Below are 22,180 nucleotides of genomic sequence, written 5' to 3' on the forward strand. Positions count from 1 at the left end.
GAAACACCAAGAGAGTGTGACCTCTTTTGAGGTCCCTTCCAATCCCAAACATACTGTGATACTGTAAAACAGAAATCCTCTCTAGATCAAGTCTCCTTTTTAAATATATTTCTTAGTGTTTGTAAGATTAATATTTGATACATGTGAATTAGTACTCTCAGAAGTAAGGTACTGTAGCCTCCATGTCTTGAATGTTATTTGTTACTAACTGAAGAGGTGTATGTGATAAAAATATAATATAAGCCTGTTTGGGGTAGAAAACTGTTAAGTAAATATTGTCACAGTTGATTGCAGGTTTTTGAGGATGGACATCTGCCATTTGCCAAGGGTGGCAGAATACTTGTAGTCAAACTTGCACAGTGTAGCTTTCATCCCAGTTTTTAAAAGCTTTATTTATGAAGAAGGCACACAGTGAGCAAATGGAGCTTTGCAATACGATCTTTGGAACAGTCAGCCAACAAATGGCATGTGACCTAAGCTTATAATTTACAGACTAAGTTGCCCAATTTAGGTATGTTCTCTATAAGTTTCCCATTCAAAACACAAGCAACAGAACTTAAAACCACTTAAGCCACAATAAAAGAAAATTTCAGTGCTTTTTTTTCAGAAGCTTAAAAACTTTGATTACGTACACCTTCATTAAGTATCTGGGCACCAAGCAAAAAATATATAATCCAGTTTGTTCAGCACTAACTCCTTGCAGATGTGTAAGCATTGTTGTTACAATTAACCTCAAATGCTTAATAAAAAGTCTTGTTCTATCCAGCATAGGCCCGGATACAAGACAGCTGCTGAGAACATTTACAGAAACAAATGTTTAAGTAGAACATGGAAGGGCTAGTAAAATGGTTAGAAGAATGGAGAGATGTGTGTGCAGGGATGGATTGAAAGTATCAAACACCAGCTCCAAGACCGGCAGCTGCATCGTTGTTAGGTGAATACACCATGATGTCTTACAGGTCCTGCCGTATGTTGTATGGCCTGTGTTCCTGTGGATGCCACGCAGGATGTTATGGATGTCAAAGCGGTCACTGCATTTTCCAAATTAGAATCCCATTCTATGCTAGTCTGTATTTTTTCTGTCATTTTGGAGTTGTATAGAGGATGACCTTCCATGAAGTACAGAGTCTGGATGGGTACATGCCGTATTGTGTATCTTCCCTTTGATGGAAGTAGGACTGTATAACATATGAGTACAAAACATGATACGTATCTTATTTCTGAAGAAGACAGGTATGAAATAAGGGTGTAGCATGCAAGCTGGGAAGAATGAAAATAAGAACTGTTACAGTTGGAGCCATAAAGGTTTCTTTCTCGTTTCTGTTATCAATCACTTCCTTTCCTATAAAAGCTGTCAGGAGATCCAAACAGCTGTCTTAACATCTAATAAATTTATCTGTGAAATCAAATGTTTCTTTGGAACCACAGAAGTTAAAAATTATTTGTTAATGAAAACTGAGGTTGATATCAACAGTGCCTGCAAAGACTTGGGATAAGTGCATGTCCAAAGTTGCATATGTGCAACTTGTCCAAAGCCTATGGAGATCCCGGGAAGGGCAGCTGCAGTGAGCAGGGCGGCAGCATGCCTGTCACCACAATGGGAGGTGTCACCTTCTGCTGCAGCCACCTCTGGATACCCAGCTCTCCTCCTCCAAGCAGAAACCCAGCAAAGGGCTTGGTGTTCCCTCACAGTTTGGTGTTGGGCTCCACCACACTCCCGCCCTGGAGACACCATTTCAGAATACAACCACACACCCATTAGTTGTGCGTGTATCCCCATGGGAGCAGCTGTGCTCACAGCTGAGAGGTACCTCAGCAAACTGAGGGGTGAAAACTAAGCAAGTAGAAAACATCCAAATGCTCTTATGCTTCTGTCCCTGCCTTTGTTACTTTCCAGGCATCAGTCACCTATCTTGTACCAGCCTATGCAGACAAAGATTCCTTTCCCCCTCTTCCCTGCAGCCAGGCTACCCCAGACAGGGCTGTCCCGTTGGCACTGGGGTTTGTCGGGGTCTCTCATGGTGTTCTTCATGATCAGCAGTTTGGGGTCAAACAGCCTCTACTCTCCAGCTCCCCGGGAGTGGGAAAAGCCTGGGCTCTGTACTGCACAGGGGTGTGGAAATTATTTTCTCGCCGAGGAATGTTTGATAACAGGGCACGAAATGGCATCACTGGTGGGGGAGAGAAGGGTGTAAAACACGGGTGTCGCGGCAAAGGTGTGGAGATGTAGCACCGGAATGGGGCGGGAGGGACAGGGCTGGGGCCTGCAGGCCGAGGAGCGCACGGCGGGCCCAGCACCCGACACCTCGGCGGTGCCCACAGGCCGGGGGTGCCGGCGGGCGGAGCCGGCCCGGCGCGGCCGTTCGGCCTGAGCCCCTGCGGCGGGAGGCGGCACCGCCCCGCTCCCATGGCAACGGCGCGGGCCGCGCTGCGGAGCGGGATCATGGCCTCTCTGGCCGTGGCTGAGCCCCCCGCCTCACGGGCGCCCTCTCGGTCTCCGGCCCGCTCCCCAGCCCGCTCCCCGGCGCTGTCGCCTGCCCCCGGCCCCTCTCGCTGCGGCGGAGAGCGGCACAGGAGCCGCTCGGGCGCCGGCGCGGACCTCGGCGCCATTCAGGTGAGCTCCCCCTCGGCCGGCAGTCACCCCCAGCTTCGCCGGCTGCAGCCCTGCCGGCCGGGAGGCCCTGCCTGGTGCCGTGCTTTCTGCCCGGCCCTGTGCCCGGCCCTGTGCCCTGCGCCGTGCTCTGCTCTGGCTTGGCCGCTACGTCGGGCTGAGAACAAGAGTACGAGTTGGTGCCCCACACACAGGCTGGATTTACCCGTCCGTGGGTAGATTCATGTTAGTTCAGCGCTGCACTTTTACATTTTTAAGGTTTAAGCACCTTTAAAGCACAGTGAAAAAAAAAAAAAAAAAGTTAAAAGTGTGACTTTTCCAGGATGCACAGTTAAGATCAGTGGATCTGAATCACGTCATCAAACTGCTGGAAGATTCAGACTCAGTAAGTAAGCACAATACCTCGTTATTTCAGTTACACAGGTAGTCATGGGGCTTAGAGAATTGCTTATTTTTTTTACAGAATTGCTTTAGTACCCGCCGTAAGTAAACCAGGTGGAACTGGTGGCTGTGGCTACAGAGCACAAAGCTGGAGTTTTTGTTCTGATATTTGAACACTTCTTCTATATACGGTCATTGTAATAGACAATATTATCAGTTATGCTTTTATACTAAAAAAATAAAGAGATACATATATATAACCAAATACTTTGTCACAAAGGCACTTAAAAAAATAAAAAAGATGAAAGTGTGTGCATTTGAAAAGTAGATGTAGAAAATTTCTGGCTTATCTGGGAATTTGAGAAACAGAAATACGTACAGAGTTACTGAAAGGTATGTCAGGAATTTATTGCCCAAGTTAACTGCTAACATTTCTCCAGGGAGGTGATTTTAAAGGAAGTAGAAACATACGAAGTTCTGTGACCACCTAGGCACACAGGAGAGCAGTGTCTCATGGACTTCCACAGACTATTTTTGGTCTCCACAAGAAGATTTGGCAGATGAAATTCGCTAAGCCGTCAGTTACTTTTGATGTAAAAAACTAATAATCTATATTCTCAAAACAAGAACTTGATTAAACGTGCCACATTTTACAATAATGTCCCACAGAGAAGCAGTGTGTGTCTCCCTCTGCCCCCCTTTGATATAGAGCTGATAGATTAAACTTACTGACTGGATGGTGTTGTTTGCTGCTTCTCTAGACAGTGTAAGGTATATGATAAAATGCCCTTCGGATTCAGGGCTTGTAAATTCCTGAAACAACTTTCTGGCCTGCCTCAAGTTGCTGAGCTCTTGCCCAGCATGGGAGTGCTTAGAAGAGCTGGAATGAATGCTGAGTGTCACTGACACACCCTGACATACCCTCACTTCAGTTGTTTTCAACTTTGAATTTGCAGACTGTTTCCTAGTGGTGGCAGAGCTCCACTTTAAGCCACTTAGATCTACATTTTTACATATATACGTCACGTGTGACATAGGTTTGGTTTTCTTAGTCATCTTTCATAGAATCTCAAAGAATTGCAAGAGAAAGAGCCCACACATTTGAACAAAAGGTTGTTTTAAAAAGCCTCTTCAGTTACAGTGGCATAGAGTCTACTTAGAAATGGGGCTTGATCAAGGAACTAATCCTGTTGCAAAGCACTTTCAGAATTTCATTGTGCCTTGTGATTTTTTAATCTGTTTTCCACTTCCATTTAAACTTAAAAGGGGATAAACACAATAATTTAATGTTCTAAGGCAAACTGCAATTAAAACCTGCTTTTCATTCCTCTACTTAAGAAAGATTTGGAAAAAGAACAGCTGAAAGCTCTCAAGAAGGTAGTCAAGCGTTTTGAAAATGGGCTTGTATCCTTTTTTGCCACTGTAGAATTCTGAAGTTGTGTTGTTTGATATATGATAATGCTCTGACTTTTCAGCAAAGCATTTTTTGATGTTCTGTGCTTCCACATGGAGAGGAGTGATGGTCCACATGCATCCTCATCATTGGACTTCTTGTGCACACATAGCCAGGTTTGTAGGTTTATGTTAGCAAGATTCTTGGATGCTAGATTCATTTGCCACATAATTCAATAGAGGGATCTCACCTGTACAGTAGTTGAAAATGTAATTAGTGTACTAATTACTCAAAATAGACCTGGCATAATAATTGTCATTACTTAAGAATCTGCAGATAAAATAACAATGACTTCCGGTGGGGAGACATTTTAAAGAAAATTAAAGTTAGACTAATTTATCTGGATTTGTTTTTCATAGTTTTTCATATTTACAATACAAATTGAAAGGCATTCAATAATCAAAAGTACTAGGGAGGTTGTGGGCATATGGAAAAATGTGATTAATTTCATACAGTTCTTCTAATTGCCACAGTGATTTAAGCTACCACATTACTTCACAATTGACTTTTGGCTAAGTACTCACAGGCAGTTTCCATGAGTCAGTGGATGGTAGTAACTTCTCAGTCTCAATGATCTGTTCGATTTTGGTCTTGGGCCTCTACCCTAAATTAGATAATCTCAGTATGTGGTTGAGTCCAAATTTGCAAACTTTACGTAGTCACTTGGGACTAGAGTAGGAAAGAATTTAAACACTTCAAGGCTGTCTCAGAATTTAGGTAGGTAAATCTGACACTGGGATGTAAAAACTTTTCATCTTATATTTTTAGATATTCAATGCTGAACTGACAGTGTGTTCATCTGATAAGAAAGCTAAATCGGATTTGCAAGAGTTGTACTTCTGTAGAAGTAGGGCTGCTTCAAAAGGCCTAAGTATTGACTCATGTGCTTCATATTAGACATCTAACTTTGAAAACATTTGCCTTGTTTTTTCTTGGTTGTGTCTTATAAGTGTGATGAATATGGTTTTCAGCTTTTTCTTCTGACTCATTGCGTTACAATCTGATTTCCTTAACTTTAAATTAAAAGCCCCTTAAGGATTTAGCACAAGTAGTTGAAATTCTTAACCTATGTGCAGAAAAAGTGAATGAACAAGAAGCTTTCACTGAGCCTTTATGCGAACTTATTAAATTATGCGGGTAAGCCCTTCAGCCCTTCTTTTAGAGATTTATATGCTGCTTATTAATATGTCTGTACATTTTCAAATGCAATTGACATATCCATATAGCATCTGTCTTCAAGGCATCTCTATCTGCAAGGCATCTATTATATCACCCTTCCTTTTAATGAACTGTGTTTTTCTTGAGTCCAATTTCTACTGGCATGAAAGAGAGACCCATTTTAGCAGTTCAGTATCTGTGGAGCTACGTATTACATCATTTGAAACTGTATGGTAATTGTTCCAAGCTTGCTTGGAAACAAGATTCCCCAAGGTATCTTATTGCCCAAGTAAATTGTTCTGGGACTGCTGACCTCAAAAGACTGAGCAGCGAAGTCCTGCTGTGAGGTATGTTTTGCTGTTTCAAACCAGCTCTCTGAGTTTAAAAACCTGAAGTGACACAAAAACACTTTACTACCTGAAAGTAAGCTATACAAAAGGACAAGCCATGTGGCAGAGAAGAAGGAGCCACAACAACTGGAGGATTTGGCATTCCTAATTAATTTAAAATCATACAGCACGAACTTTTAAGCATTTTCATTGTCATACTGTACTTTAAATTATTTGTAGAATAGAATTTAGGTGTTATCCACACTTGTCAGTAGTTTTCTCCTTCTCAATAATTTAATTAAGTTACTTATGGAGTCCTTTTAACTACAGTTACTCCTGGTTTTAATTATAATTGATGAGAATAAGGAAGAGGAGAATCATGCCAGACAGAAAACGAGTCACATAGTAAGCCACATATTTAAATAGGTTCTTACTTAGCTTCCTCTCATCTGTTAGGTTTGATAAAAATAGAACTTCCCAGCTGAATCTTTTAGTTCTCTGGCCATCATCAGTTGTGCTGCTTTCCTTTGCTGCCACACAGTGGAGAATGAGAAAGTACATCACAAAGTTTATTTTTCTTCAGTGTTTGGCAGAAGCGTGACAAAACTGAGGATGAATGTATGAAGTCAATAAAGTGTAGTTGTGAGTAAGGCTTTTCGTCTCTTACTGCAGTTCAGCAATAATTGTGGTTTCTGCAGTCAATGTATTTTGGAAGATTGCACCCTTGGGTTTTGCTTTAATTTCTGTACTATGGAAATTCCCCCACAATTCACTACTACTTCACATGACAGAGAAGCCTATAAGTAGAGTGAGGGGCTGTTATTTAAAATTTCCTTTCAGTTATTATAACTTCTATAGTAAAATTTTCCACTCTTTCATAACTGCATCTCATTACCTGTCTTCTTCCTGCTTTTTTTTCGACGTCCCTTTTGGTTTGGTTTGTTTTTTTCCTATTCATTCCATTATTTGCTCTCCTTTTTTTTTTTTCTCTCTATGTTTACAGAGGTAAACCTACCAGAAAGCTGCTTCTCACTATGAGCTGCAGAGACCTTAGCATAATATTGTAATGTTTACTATTAGTGAATTTTTAGCACTTACATGTTTATGTCGTATCTGAGTATTTTGCAAATGTTATTGAATGTTTCTTAATATCCTGTTTTTAAAAACAAATTTGTGGTTGGGCTATTTGGAGTCAGTTTATTGGTTTTATTTTTATCCATTTCAAGAGGTCTTGCCTGGGGACTCGATCCCTTTTTTCCACCTCTGCACATGTCTGTGCATCATCCAGCTCTGTAATAGCGTCATAGTGCCTAAGTTCCAGGATTTAATCTTCCACATTTAAATGACATTTGTTTATTCAATATTTCTTCTTGCACCAAATATGAATTATGCAAATGTTATCTATGAAGGTGTACCACTAATTGCCAAAATGCAATTGCCAGATTATGGAACTGGAACTTTCGGTGTAGAATTAGCATTGCAAAGAATGTATTTGTCCTGGGAAAAGTGTCCTTATTTGCAAAAAAAGTCAAGGAAGAAATGAAAAGCTATTGAGCTTTTCTAGTGACTTGATTAAAGTGTTCTTCTGCAGTGTTCTAAGCATAATTGTAGTATCTTTTAATTTAATTTTTCAGGTTACCATTTCAGAAAAAGAAATCATCTGATGAAGTAAGCTATTCTGTGGCAGCTTCAAAATCCATTGCCCAACTGGGTGAGTGTAAAATAATATACCATAATAAAATTTTTATTTTGCCATAATAAAATTGACTGTATTATTAGCATTATTTTAATTGCTTGTTACCTCCTTAGTAAATGTAAGTAATTTCTTTCAATTGTTCATTCAGTCCTCTGTGCTTTTTAGCATTAGAATCCATTCTTATTTTGCTGTGCAGCTAACCCGCAGGTTAGCTAGCAGAATTACCTATGTGCCAATGTCAGAAGCTACATGAGATAGGTAACTTTATCGTTACAGCTGAAGAACTAAACCTGTCTATATCCTGTTTCACTTCATTTGCTCTGAGAAATTGGGTTATTACTATAAACACTGTAGACTGGGATAAAGGGAAGATGTATCCTTTCTACTGCTTTGAAACAAACTGGAAGAAACAAGTGAGAAACAGTAACTCCTGGCTCAGACTTTCAAAACCTCAAAGCCTGATACCTATCACAAAGGCAAAACACAAGTCAGTTTAGTGCCATACCTTACTAGCAGTAGCAGCTTCTGAATTCAGCCTCTTGCTGCATCTGAGCCGTGAGCTTTCGTCTTTCAGAAATATGTTTTAAGAGAGCTCTTGAGGAAAAAGTGTCAGTCATATCTTAATGTCACTGGACCTCTTAGTACCAAAATGTGTTTTTATCATTTTGCATGTCACATTTGTCATTTTCAAAGAAAATACTGCGAGCGTGGTAGATCAAAAAGGATTCAGAATAAAGCAGGAGTAAAATTTAAATGGTGAAGAGGTAGCACAGTCAGCCTGTCACACATGAAAAAAAAAAAATCCTTGAAATGGTTGAATAAAAAATATTTTTACAGTCTTTATTTTCAGAGGTCCAAAGAGATAGCAGAATAGCCTTCTGGTGTCAGATAGTTCTAGATTCTCTTTAGAGTAACACATCCAAAAAGACACTAAAATCTTAAAGATTCCATGCTACACACTGGTAGCTTTCAATGCAATTCTTTTTTTCTTGTGGGAAAGGGTCTCTCTCTGTGTTCCATTTATGTCATATCATGTCTGCTAGAAGAAGAATTTCTGTCATGGTAATGATGACAACAGCCTAGTCTGGTAGCTTTCTTCGCAATTCCACAACTTCGGAATAACATCCACTGCCTTATAAGGGTCTGTAGCCATAAAGCAGAGGAGGTCACTTTTTCATTAAGCTTTTGTTATTCCTACAAGACCCCCTTGTGCTCTTCAGTGTAGGAGTCTCTGACCCTTGAGTATTTTATAATCAAACTTTGCATGAAATGCAAATGGACAATGGGGCGGAGTCTAGTTCGAGGCCAGTGTCTAGTGGAATGCCTCAAGGGTCAGTACTGGGGCCAGTATTATTTAATATATTTAATATATTCATCAATGACTTGGATGAGGGAATAGAGTGCACTGTCAGCAAGTTTGCTGATGACACCAAGCTGGGAGGAGTGGCCGACACGCCAGAAGGCTGTGCTGCTATCCAGCAAGACCTGGACAGGATGGAGAGTTGGGCAGGGAAAAATTTAATGAAATATAACAAGGGAAAGTGTAGAGTCTTGCATCTGGGTGGGAACAACCCCAGGCTCCAGTATAAGTTGGGGAACAACCTGTTAGAGAGCAGTGTAGGGGAAAGGGACCTGGGAGTCCTGGTGGACATCAGGATGACCATGAGCCAGCATTGTGCCCTTGTGGCCAGGAAGGCCAATGGCATCCTGGGGTGTATTAGAAGGGGGGTGGTTAGTAGTTCCAGAGAGGTTCTCCTTCCCCTCTACTCTGCCCTGGTGAGACCACACCTGGAATATTGTGTCCAGTTCTGGGCCCCTCAGTTCAAGAAGGACAGGGAACTGCTGGAGAGAGTCCAGCACAGGGCAACAAAGATGATTAAGGGAGCATCTCCCTTATGAGGAAAGGCTGAGGGAGCTGGGTCTCTTTAGTTTGGAGAAGAGGAGACTGAGGGGTGACCTTATTAATGCTTACAGTTATATAAAGGGTGAATGCCATGAGGATGGAGCCAGGCTTTTCTCGGTGACAACCAATGGTCAGACAAGGAGTAATGGGTTCAAACTGGAACACAAGAGGTTCCACTTAAATTTGAGAAGAAGCTTCTTCACAGTGAGGGTGACAGAACACTGGAATAGGCTGCCCAGGGAGGTTGTGGAGTCTTCTTCTCTGGAGACATTCAAAACCTGCCTGGACACATTCCTGTGTAACCTCATCTGGGTGTTCCTGCTCCAGCAGGGGGATTGGACTAGATGATCTTTTGAGGTCCCTTCCAATCCCTTACATTCTGTGATTCTGGGACAGATTTTTGGGGACTGTGACTAAAGGAAACATTAAATACTGTAAATAGATAATAAACTTTGTAAATGATATTTTTTTTTTATTTCTGGCAGGTTATTTGATGAGGGTACCAAGCTCTCAAGTTAGAATACAAATCTGTAAGTGTGTTGTTAGCTTTTATAATATGGAGCTACCAAGAAAACTACTTCCAGGTAAAACACAGTATTTTCAAGTGTCACAAGAAATCAAGTGTATATGATCCAAGCTACTTTGAAATGGCTCTTTCAATTAGTTATATGGATTAATTTTTCATTATAACTATAGTTACTGTATCTCATATGTTAAATATATAACACTGGCAAATGTGCAGTTCACACGTTTTATAGAAATGCCTACTCAAAATCTGAAATTAGTTCATCAATGTACAAGGAATTAATGATTACACTTATGGGATTAGGATTAAATAGCACCCAGAAAATGTGAAGTGGTCACAAGTTTTCTGAAATGTAGATAATGGAGGAAGAAAGACTAGTTAGGATCAGAATTATAAGAAGGGAAATGTAATTTTCAACTTTGTGTATGTAGCCTGGAGAGAAGCAGCTCTGGTTTCACTTGTGTGAAACTTTACAAGCAGTGAGCGATAGATCTGAGCCCATCTAAATTTGATTGAGTTCATATTATATGGACACATTTGAGCATAGGCTTTGAATAAATTGTGTGACTTGTCACTGCAGAATGAGGCTCGTGATGCCTGCATGTGAGCTCAAGCATGATCCCCTGGTATTATGGACAGGCATGCAAACTGTCATCAGAATCCACTCCTATTTATTCCTTTGTCTCTTATGATGGTGCCAGAGGCTGTTCTCAGGCACATTCAGTCATGGGTTCCTTCCTAGAGGGGCACAGACAGGATCACCTGCTGGGAGACACCACTAGGTCCACAGGCAGATGAGTTACAGATGGACATTGTCACGGCACGGATCCAGAGCAGAGGCGAGGGAACGTGCTGGATGGCAGTGTGCTCCCTTGCTGTGTTCCTGTAGCCTGACACTCATTCCTCTGCCCTCTTGCTAGTTTTACTTTATTTTAGAAGGCCTAAAGAAGCTGCAGCTGCAATAGCCATCACAGGATTCTAGAAATATAGAAGCATGTAAATCTGTTTTTACCTTGCAAACAAGACTGAAATTCTGCAAGCAGCTATTTGTGCCTTTAGTTGTATATCTGTAAATTGTTCCATCAAAATAAGTGAATGTTAAATATTGAGAGATTTTATTATTTTCCTCCAGGTTTAGAAAATAAGATATATTATCTCAAAAATGAAGAATGTTTTTCAGTCTGATTTTTAAAGTCAAACTCTTCATCTCTAACGATTTGTGTAAATCTTGCCAGAGTTTGATCCTGCACTTCATGTCATTTGATATATATATATTTAAAGCTTTTTAAGATAAATTTTACTTTTATGAGTTAGCATATATAAATATATATTTCTTTTCTCAATGCTTTCCCTTACCTTATAGTTCGGTAATGAAATATGGATTTGCATGTGCGTGGACAAAGGAAACACAGGGACACACTATAAAGTCAAGCTTATAAATCAAAGGTGGATTCACATGTTTTAAGCAGCACAATAATAGAAAGCATTAATTCTCTAGTGAATAGGCTACAGAAGAGAACTATATCCTGAACCAACAACTTATTGCATGATCTGAAAAAGGTTTTTCACCTCTCTATAACCCTACTTACTCTTTCATTCTGTAAATTCTAGGAAACAATTAATTTATTTCTATAGCATTTTAGTCTTCTTGAGGGTAAGTGTGTTGAATATGCTTTAGGCATTACTAATACTCAGGTATAAGAAAAGCAACTCTGGTTGTTTATTTAATTTCTTTTTCAATTGTTTTTTGGACTATGGAAATATAATACTCAGTTCTCAATTCTTTCTTGAGAAAGGATTAATATTTTATGAAGTAACCAAAATTCTGAATATTTACTGCATTATAACTGAAGCTATTTTATGTGCAGGTTACCAGCCAACAAACGCAAACTATAAAATTCAGATGGCTGAATTGGGAGGATTAGCAGAAACTCTTGTTTTGTCACTCGCATTAGTTGAAAATCATCTTACTGAGAAGTTGTGGGTACTTAAAGCTCTCCAGCATCTCTCCAGCTCTGGTTAGTACAAAATGTTATTTCAACAGTCTCATTACCTCTGATCTTAGATCATTTATTCTCTGAACATGCCTAAAACAATTACTGGCCTACAGGGAATTAATTAATCAGATTTTCATAATTTCAGGAGTAAATTGCGGACTTATGATGAAGGCCCAAGCAGCCAGCAGGCTCTGTTTATATCTAAATGGTGTTGATCCCTCAGGACAGCTGGTGTTCCGCTCCTCAGAAATCCTATGGAACCTGTTAGAAAACACCTCAAAGGAAGAAGTTGTTAATCAGCTCAGTAGCTTGGAATGTGTACAGTAAGTACAGGGGAGCATTTTATGAATTAATACTGTAATTTTGGAGACATCTGAAGCACTGCTATTGTGTAGCATTTTGTTTGAAATGAAGAGAGAGAAAACACAAAAGGGGAATTGAGGTCTGTCATTAAATCCTCATGAAGTTTTCAGTATTTACACATCTGATTCTCCAGAATAGAAGCACTGCCTCGTCAGAGCTCATAGCCAAGCAACCCATGGTTTAGACCCCTCAGGCACCTGTTTCTGTTTCAGCAAGTTAGATAGCACTGTGGCCTGTGAGATGCCAGGAAATTATATAGGATGTGAGAGGTGCCTGCCAGGTAGCTTATAAACTTGGTGGCCAGGGTCCAGCTAAAAGCACATCCAGTCAACTCCAAACCCATTTCATGTCAATCTTCTCTGTATTTCATTAGCACAGAGATCCACCGCCAGTTGTTTCTGTTACAGGGCAAGAGGGAAATTAAGGTGCTCTGCTGCACAGTGCAGGAGGTATAGCCCTATCTATTTATTTGTATGATGAAAAAGTGGATTGCACCATTTTTGAGCTCACATGTTAGGCTCAGTAGGCCAGTATTACTGCACTGTTGAAATGCTTCTGTTATAAAATTAGAAGGGAATTGTATGCTAGGATATACAAGGCTTAGTTGTAGATCCTCTGCTGGAGTAAATAACAGGCTCTCTTAGGGAGTTACGCTGTTTTGACTGTTGAGAATTAGACCATTTCTTCTCAGTAACCATTCAACAACATCCAGTTCCATGCTTGAGTAAATATCGTGTTTTCCTATTAATTAATTATAACACATACAGTGGAAGGTGCAATTTGTAATACATGCACCTTACATGGATGCTTAAATTGAATGTCTAGTGGTTCACTATTTCTCTTGCAGTTATACCCTAAGGCTTTGAAAAGTATGATACTGAATGGAGATTCATATACCTAGAGCTGTATAAAATTAGTATATGAAAAGAAAGATAAAATGCATTTCCTTTCTTTTAAGTGCTTTGAAAGAAACATTTCTAGACCTTCTCCTTCATGGCTTCCGGCATTGTGATCGTCAGCTACGGAATGACCTCTTGGTGATCGCCACATTACTAGCTGAAAACCCTGCAGCACCTATGATTGTAAGCATTCATAGTTATATTCCAAAGACTAATAACTTCTCCTTTGCTGTTATTTACTCAGTATTTTTTCACATTAGGGTTCTAATATTTGTTCTACTCTGCCTCTAGTGCTTTCTTTTTTCTTAGATTTGTTGAGCAAGAAACTGCTTTTCCTTCTACATTTCCCTTTATGTCAAAGAGACTTGAAATCTAGAGGTCATCAGCTTGGAGTGCTAGCATCAATCATACTTGATACTTAGAAAATTACACTAACACTATACCTGTGCAAAATTTAAAGTTAATTCCAGTATTCTTGTGCAGATTCTCGGATGTACCATTCTGTTACAGTGAGTTTTGCACTAAATCTCATTTGTTGTTTGAAGATGTAGGAGTGTAGCCTGTATTCAGATGGGCCAAATTCAAGTGAAGTTTTTGTGCCTCGTAACCAGGAACAAGCAAGGTCCTCCAAAATCAGCTCAGAAGCTCTAAATAACATGCTGAAAAAAAAATTTATGTAGATCCAATTAATGAGGCACATTAATTCTTTCTAAGAATAAGTCAGTTAAATGTAGTCCAGAATGCACTATCATGACTTGCCTAAAAAGCAGATGACTCATTCAGCTGTAATACTTGGGAATTTTAATGAGGAAATTGCATAGAAATTAACTTTTTGTAGATGTTAACATTCTTTTACTCTCATTTTATGGTTGAGATTTATAACTTCAAATGAAGTCGTGACACATACTGAATAATTGAGCAATCAGATTCCTGCTTATGCAGATCTGTTGGCTGTCCAGGAAGGCATTATTTCCAGGGAATTAATTTCTCAACTTGAGTAAAAGTTTCCCAATTGGCTGTATTACTAAATAGATTTTATAGTCTGTAATGAAGATTACAGATTTTTCATTCAAGCTTTCCATTTTATCATTGACCATTAAGAAATATCTGTTTTCCTAATGCAGCAACACATTTGATATCTAAAACATTAAAATTGTTTATCTGGCTGTAGAAACAGGGCAGTTTTTTTCCTACAAGATCAATAACCAGGACACAGTATTTTAATTCCTTATGCTACATAGATGAAAAATTGTTTCAATGCAAGGAAAAAAATTAATACATTTAATTTATATTCTGTATTCTCAGCCTACCTAGAGATTTTACTTCCCTTGCGGAGATAAGGCACCAGGTATAAATATCAAGTAGACAAAACATTAACATTACCATTAGATCCTGCCTTGTAGATAATACCAGAGAAATTTTCATTGGAATGTTCTCTCTTTTTTTCTTAATATACTGTCCAAGCAACTTCAGAAAAGTCAGTCTTGTTTTTAACATAATTCAGAAATCAGCACAGAAATCTGAGCCTTTGAAAATGAAAATCATTTTCTCACCACAAGTAAACTGGTATATATAAGGTATAGCATAAAATGGTATTGTATTATTATATCTGTGTTAGAACGAAACTGTTTGGTAATTGCTTACTGGTTTCCATCTGAACTTAGTACTGCTTTAATCAGCAAGGAGAAAATATTAATGAGTTTTAATGTTGTTGTTTATTTAACTACTTTGCAATGGCTTTTTACAGAGAATATAGATACCATAGAGGCAAAGGCAATATAGTTGTCTGCTTCCAATATTTTCTTCAAAATTACTTTTGCAATATTTTTCTGATTTTTAAAATCATTTGGGTGTATGCTAACTTGCAGAGCTAGGCCAACTAAATCTGAGCCCAGCTTTTTGGGGATGCATCTGAAAAGCTGCTTCAAAACTGAAGAACTGCTCGATTCTATGGGGATAGCTGTGTAGTGTTCTGTGAGCTCTGCTCCTGTTGGGAGCTGGTGAGAGGCTCTGTGGTGGCTTTGCTTGAGTACTGAGGCCAACCTTATGTATCTTATTGCTCAAGAAGAGCAGTGTCTAGTAATCAAAGCTTCTAATCACCTCAGAAACAAAGCTCTTTTGCCTTTAGTGTGCTTTGTAGACACACTCTGACCTTGGTTTTATCTGTAGTTCTATTAGACATAATTATCCTTCTGTTAGCTCTCTAGGAGCTGTGAATGGCAAGATTTTATTTTCTGAATTTTTAATATGCAGTATTTTTAAATGCATATTGCTCACACATGCAGTTTTCATGTGCTTACTTATAAAAGCACTGAAGTTGGATATAAGTGTGTTAGTACGCACAACTGAAGGTACAAAATTGTATGTACTCATGACCCTGAGTATAAATTTACACATCCACAAGTGCATGTTAAAAACCACAACTCTAACAGAACTGAAAATATGGCTTTCATATGTGGTAGACTATAGGAGTGAATACGTGTGCTTGGGACTTCCCCATACAAGTTCCAGCTTGTACTAAATGACACATGGAGTTAACTACTTGCTCCCTTAGGACTGTAGTTAGTTAGTATTGTACAGTGTCCAAGTGGTTGATCTCTTCTTTGATAAAATTCTATTCTGCTATAGGATCTGTGTTTTGAAGAAAAAAGCAAAGCTAAAATTAAACCATAAGTATTAATTTCACTGCAATTTAATTAATGTATTTTTTTTTTAATGCCTATTAGGAAAGTGGATTTACAAAGCTGTTAATAGTACTTGCAACATTTACTGAAGGTAAGAGATTTCATACTGCATAATTACACTCTTTTTACTTTTAATGATGATTTTTTTTAACTTATCTACAATTTCCTTCATAGTTAAAATTCCCAACCCCTTGGTGAAAGGTCTTAAACTTACCTATGGTTATGAGGACTTCGAGCTGAAGAAGTTACTATTTAATGTAATAGGAATCTTATCTAAAGACCCATGTGCTGTACAGGTAAGTTGTAACAGAACAGAAGATACAGTAAGAAAAAAAAAAGGTCAAAAGAGTCACAGGAATATTATTTAACTGTCCAGGTGGCATAGACCAGTAGACTGTAATCAGCTCTTCTCCAGATCAAGAATTCATACACAGCTTCAGGCCAAGTCCTACTGTTTGAAAACAGCATATAGCTTCTATTTTAGAAAATTTACTAACCTACACCATGCTAGGAAAATTAGCTCACAAGTAACTGTAAAGCATTGTTGAAATACATGTGAAGAACATAATAAAGTTTAACAAACCACAGTCTGTGGGAATGCTACAGAATATAAACAGTTTGTTTGTACTTCGAGCATTCATGACATACTGTCTCAATAAAAAAAAAAAATTCTTAGTGTAGGACAGATAAAGTTGAGTCATTGCTTTAAATTTTTCTTATGTCCATATGAAACCTGTAAGATGTTTCTCTCTTTGCTTTGACTCTGCAGCTTCTCAGTGAAAGTGACGTCATGCCAGCTTTACTTTATTATGTAAAACCAAATCAAAAGCCTGGATTTAATGACTGGTCTGCTGTCCAGTATGAAGAATTACAGCTTCATGCAATTGCTGTTTTAGCTTCAGTGGCTCCTGTGTTAATAGATAAATATTTGTCCTGTCAAGCGAATACTCTTCTCCTTGTGTTTCTAGAATGGTGTGTAGGCCAAGGTCAGTAGCTGCTCATGGTGTTCATACATAGTAATGTCAAAACACAACTCAACTGGACTTTCTTTCTTTGACAGAAAGGAAATATGTAAAACCCCTGAAGTCAGAATTACTATTTTTCAATAGGTCACTTAGGAAGCTAATTTTCACAGAATCACAGAATGTTAGGGATTGGAAGGGACCTCAAAAGATCATCTAGTCCAATCCCCCTGCTGGAGCAGGAATGCCTAGATGAGGTTACACAGGAATTTGTCCAGGCGGGTCTTGAATGTCTCCAGAGAAGGAGACTCCACAACATCCCTGGGCAGCCTGTTCCAGTGTTCTGTGAAGAAGTTTCTTCTCAAATTTAAGTGGAACCTCTTGTGTTCCAGTTTGTACCCGTTACCCCTTGTCCTATCATTGGTTGTCACCGAGAAGAGCCTGGCTCCATCCTCATGGCACTCACCCATTACATATTTATAAATACTAATAAAGTCACCCCTTAGTCTTCTATTCTCCCAGCTAAAGAGACACAGCTCCCTCAGCCTTTCCTCATAAGGGAGATGCTCCACTCCCTTAAATCATCTTTGTGGCTCTGCACTGGACTCTCTCCAGCAGTTTTCCTAAAAAAACAACCATATATTTTTTTTTCTACTGAAGGATAAGCTGGTGCCCCATTCCCTGTGTCCCACTACACTAACACTTCTTCAGTTGTGTGGCAGCCGCACGTCTCTGCTGCCTGTATTTGAAGCCACTCAGATACACTGACTGTGGCAACAGGTCCGACCAGTTATTCCTGCCACGAGGCAGAATGAGTACATGCAAATTTAAAGTGGTACACAGTACCATCCAGATTACAGCTGGCTTGTGGCCACCAGCTAAGAGTATGGGGCAAGCAAAAAGTTAACTAGCTGCACCCAGATTCATGGTCTGGTTTTCTGGGGATCGATAGTTTTTATCATAAAATTGATAAGATTTCCTAGGAAGAATTTTTCATTTGGGTCTAATGGAGATCAAAAGGTTGACATTTTGAGGTTTGAAGACTGCTTATTAATGTATTAAGGTTAAAAACTAGTTGTAGTAATAGCCCCACACAGAAAGGCTTATTACTAGCTGGTTTTAAACAAGGAGCCTTTCTAACCTTAAGGGATTTGTTTCTTGTCAGCTTACTTACGCTGATAAGCCAGTCTGAACAGACAGTCTGCCAGTAAAAATATTCTCTGTGATTGCTCTACAGATCCTTTCTTTGGTCAAGGTAACAGTTTCCATGGAACAGGTGGTCGTGGCAACAAACTTGCACAAATGCGCTACAGCCTGAGAGTGCTGAGATCCGTTGTGTCTCTTTATGATGATGCTGTGAACCTTAATTTGTGTGACCAGGGAGCAATTAGCCAGCTATTGGGTAAAGCACAATCTATATTGCTGCACTGAAATTGGTACATTTTTGTTGATGCTAAGAATGTTCATGCTTTTTTGCATGCTGTGGTTGTTGTGTGTTTCTCCTTTGACTGCTGAAAAACTAAAAAAAATAATCCAATATGTAATTGATTTGATTTTGAATTCTGTCACAGTTTGACAGAATAAAAGGAATTATGCAAAACAGACGCCTGTAAAAGCTTAGGTGTTAAATTTCAGAGTGAAAGCTGCCTTTTCTCCCTTTATTATACTGCATTTGTTACATCTTATTTTCATTGTAGTAGCACCTAGGAGCTCCAGCCATGAGTGATGTTCTAACAAAGTCTATTATGGTGTCACTTTCCACAACTCCTCTTTAGAGTAGGAGAAAATAACACTGTACTTTTATATGAATAACATTATGAAGAATAAAAGCAGAGTAAAACTGTTTAACCACCGGTTCTGCACTTTATACCATTTTCTTGTTCAGTAACACATACCTGCTGTTACATTTGGTTTTAAGTTTCAATAACACTGTTCTAAGTTCTTTTCTTACAATTATAAAAAATTTCAAGTACACTGAAAGAGGCATATGGAAAAAGAAAAAAGAATGTAAGATCCCTTGGAATTCAAAAAGTGTGTTCTAATATAAAGTGTAAATAATACTAAAAAATATATCCTCTGTTGAAAGTTGAACTCCAGTGAAAACTCTGTGGAAGCTTACAGGTTTTAGTGAAAGCAAAATTAGCACTATACCTTAGAGATCAGATTCAGGAAACCTTTCTTACTTTGGGGGAGTTCTGTGTCTCAATGGCCTCTTTCACATAGTGGTTCCAAGGCTGATTTTCTCAGCAGTGGTGGAATTTTATGTCTCTGCCACGTTTCCACTGTCAGTACAAATGTTTGTGAGGACATATAGTAGAACAAATCAGTGAGTGCTTTGCCTTTTTCTAAGAGTTCCTTAATTCAGATCAGTTTCCTGAATTCATTGCACTGGCACAATACAGAGACTGAGGAAGGAAGAAGTCAGTGCTGCCAGCTGCTGTCATTAACTCTGTCAGCAAGAGTAAAGTCCATGAAACTACAGCATCAGAGTGCTGCACTTCTGCAAGCTGTTACGAAACACAGGAGATAAAACTGAATAGCATAAGTAGATTATTTTAAAAAAATCCATTGTGTAAATTTGATTTTTTAAAAAATCAGCAGCTGTAATAAAATTCTGAATTGTGTATGGAACATTGACACGTATAAAATATATTTATTTATAGACATTCTAAAGTATGCAGCAAACAAATCCAAAGAGAAAGAAGATGCCATTCTACTGGAAATCCAAGCTGATATATTGTTTCTCTTGTCTGGTCTCTGTGAAAATGATCTCCACAGAAAGGTGTGTATCTCTCTAGCTCGTACTGTGCAGAAAATGTCAAAACATGGTATATTTTTGTTTTAATGACACCACAGGTTTGTTTTAATTCAAAAGCAGATGTCAACTGTAGTTCATCACAAACAATTCAGGGCTGACAGCTGGTTTCTGTGACAGTTAAAATACAAAATCACTCAGAAATCCACTAGCAAGTGTCTCATCTATTTACATGCTAATTTACATAATTTTAAAATTTGTATATATATATATATATAAATATGTTAATGAATGTGATTATCAGACTGGAAAATGCAAAAAATCTCTTTTTGTATGTATATTGTAAGGAATATATCCTGCTCTAACAAGTGGGTCCAATTTATTACAATATAAATATTTATGTTTTTTCAGTTTTTAAAATTTTCTTGCATGTAGCTGTTCAGTAGACATTGTTTAAGAAAAATATTGCTTTAATTAATGTTTCCACAGGAACTGTTCAGCTATGAAGGAGTTGATATACTTATCCCATTCCTTCAAATGGATCCAAAGAAGTTATATAGTGGATTAGGCCACAATCATCTCCTCTTCAGTGCACTTGACTGCTTGTGGTTAGTAAAAAAATATTTTAGTGACAGTAACCCTTTAAAAATGGCAGGTCTTGTATTTTAGGTCTAGAATACCATGGCCTTTCTCTGCACATACAAGTGTTTCTTCTATTTAAAATGTGTAAAAATCCTTCATACAATTTGACTGATTAAGAAAGACACAAACTGAATATTCTGCATGTATTCTCTTCTAAATAGGGTTTTAGTATGACAACCTAACTCCCTACACAACAATCTAACTCCCCACACAGAGTGATCTCCTGACATGCAGAGTTACCTAAGATTTTCTAAGAGAAGCGTATTATTAGAGTTTGTAAATAACTTCAGAGAAGTAAACAGAAGGTAAGGATAGACCAATATTAGCTAAAAACCGTGTAAACATAAGAAAGGGCATTTGTAAACTGGCTACATTGGGCTTGAAATTTTTAAAAGATTGCTATCAGAGAATGCCAATTCATAGGAGGATAACCAGAAGGTAATTTGTTTTAAGACAGAGGTTGATAAATGCATTGAAAGCCAAATGATAAGTTTGTATGGGAGAAAAGACTGACTCCCTTCAGTTTCTGTGCTAAAGGCCATAAGTGAGGAAATAGGAGAAGGAAGCAATAGCACTATGAATGCTGGTTTTGATGATTTTAAGTTGGGAGCAGCAAACACTTTGCCAGAAGAAATAGTCTTGCGTGTCTCACCCCCTTGATTCTGCTTGCAGAAATATTCATGCAGCCTTGCAATAAGCTAGATCAGGTGCATAAGTCTTTCTAAATTTTAGTCTCTTTTACTGAGTTAGTTTTAGTTCTAATCCAATTCACTGTGGACCTGACAAATTTCTTGAGCTGCTTCAAGGAAGGTGTGCCACCTGCAAGACAAGAAAGAGCAGTCAAGTAGGGTATATTCAGTTATACAGTGTAAATATAGAGGGATGAAACATGATTCTTCTAATCCCTGAAGGTATGAAGCACATTGCATACCAAATATATTGATGCAATTCCATAAAATAAATGAGATCTTTGTACAATGTTCTAAAGCATAAAAATGTTTCTACACAGTGAAATTATTTTTGTTTAAGGTCCTGTGTCATTGGATGTTACATCACAGAGGATTATTTTCTTGAAAAACAGGGCATTTTCCTCCTTATGGATTTGTTGGCAGTAGGTATTTTTATTATCATTGTTATAGAATGAAAGAGTAGTAAAACAACATGGAAAAGTGTATATTTTCTTAGTAGTATCTCCTAAGACTATAATAATACTTACAAAAAAAACAGTACATGTAACTCCCTGCGAGAGGAATTTAATCAGATACCAGGATACCTGCTCAGAAATGATTGGACGGATCTTCCATGTATCTTTTTTTTCTTTTTTTTTAAATAAGTATTTTACAGGGCGGTTTAAATTTACCAAAAATAAACACTTTTTTAAAAAGAAAACTCAAACTAGAGAAGCACCTCAGTTCTTCATCTTGAGAGAGCAGAGTTGGTAGATACTTCAAGGCTTTAAAAGTTTTGATGTTTAATGCTACTTTGTACACATATTTTGCATGTATAGCTGCTTCCACGGGTCTTGGACATAGAGCTGGCACAGGAATTTCACCACTCACAACATAAGCACGCACCTCCCTTGTTTCATTCCCTCCTCATTCTCGCCGGTCATACCGCCAGCCTCTGACGCCCTTGCAGTGCGAGGCTGCAGACCCGTCCCTACCCTCAGCTGCTGCTAAAAGATCTGGCCGCAAAATAGAACAGGTGCGGTGTGGTACTGCTCAGCCACTGCCTTTGGAGTCTGTTTCTTACAAAAGCGAATCTTGGTAGTAGTACATTCACCTGCATATGTGCCTGGATGCATGTATACAAAACCTGTTA

General features: G+C 38.6%; 1 protein-coding gene across 5 annotated transcripts in view; it reads left to right on the top strand.

Annotated features, from left to right (window-relative positions):
* The first annotated feature begins 2,275 nt into the window (after nt 1-2,275).
* The window catches only part of CFAP69 (cilia and flagella associated protein 69), a 32,847-nt gene continuing 12,942 nt past the window's right edge, over nt 2,276-22,180 (top strand). The window contains exons 1-16 of one of the 5 annotated variants that reach the window (XM_021290901.2): nt 2,276-2,614; nt 2,934-2,996; nt 4,331-4,396; nt 5,473-5,582; nt 7,567-7,643; nt 10,017-10,115; nt 11,926-12,075; nt 12,200-12,377; nt 13,376-13,499; nt 16,043-16,091; nt 16,175-16,296; nt 16,770-16,986; nt 18,200-18,364; nt 19,626-19,744; nt 20,207-20,325; nt 21,389-21,470. In XM_021290901.2, the coding sequence (XP_021146576.2) occupies nt 2,408-2,614; nt 2,934-2,996; nt 4,331-4,396; nt 5,473-5,582; nt 7,567-7,643; nt 10,017-10,115; nt 11,926-12,075; nt 12,200-12,377; nt 13,376-13,499; nt 16,043-16,091; nt 16,175-16,296; nt 16,770-16,986; nt 18,200-18,364; nt 19,626-19,744; nt 20,207-20,325; nt 21,389-21,470 (1,947 nt within the window). In that variant the 5' untranslated portion in view covers nt 2,276-2,407. Of the gene's footprint in view, nt 2,615-2,933; nt 2,997-4,330; nt 4,397-4,467; nt 4,562-5,472; nt 5,583-7,566; nt 7,644-10,016; nt 10,116-11,925; nt 12,076-12,199; nt 12,378-13,375; nt 13,500-16,042; nt 16,092-16,174; nt 16,297-16,769; nt 16,987-18,199; nt 18,365-19,625; nt 19,745-20,206; nt 20,326-21,388; nt 21,471-22,180 lie in introns of all 5 variants that reach the window. The other 4 variants (XM_065051007.1, XM_065051008.1, XM_065051009.1 and 1 more) reach the window with 4 other exon arrangements.

The sequence above is a fragment of the Columba livia genome, chromosome 2, assembly GCF_036013475.1.
Source record: "Columba livia isolate bColLiv1 breed racing homer chromosome 2, bColLiv1.pat.W.v2, whole genome shotgun sequence".
Taxonomy (NCBI): domain Eukaryota; kingdom Metazoa; phylum Chordata; class Aves; order Columbiformes; family Columbidae; genus Columba; species Columba livia.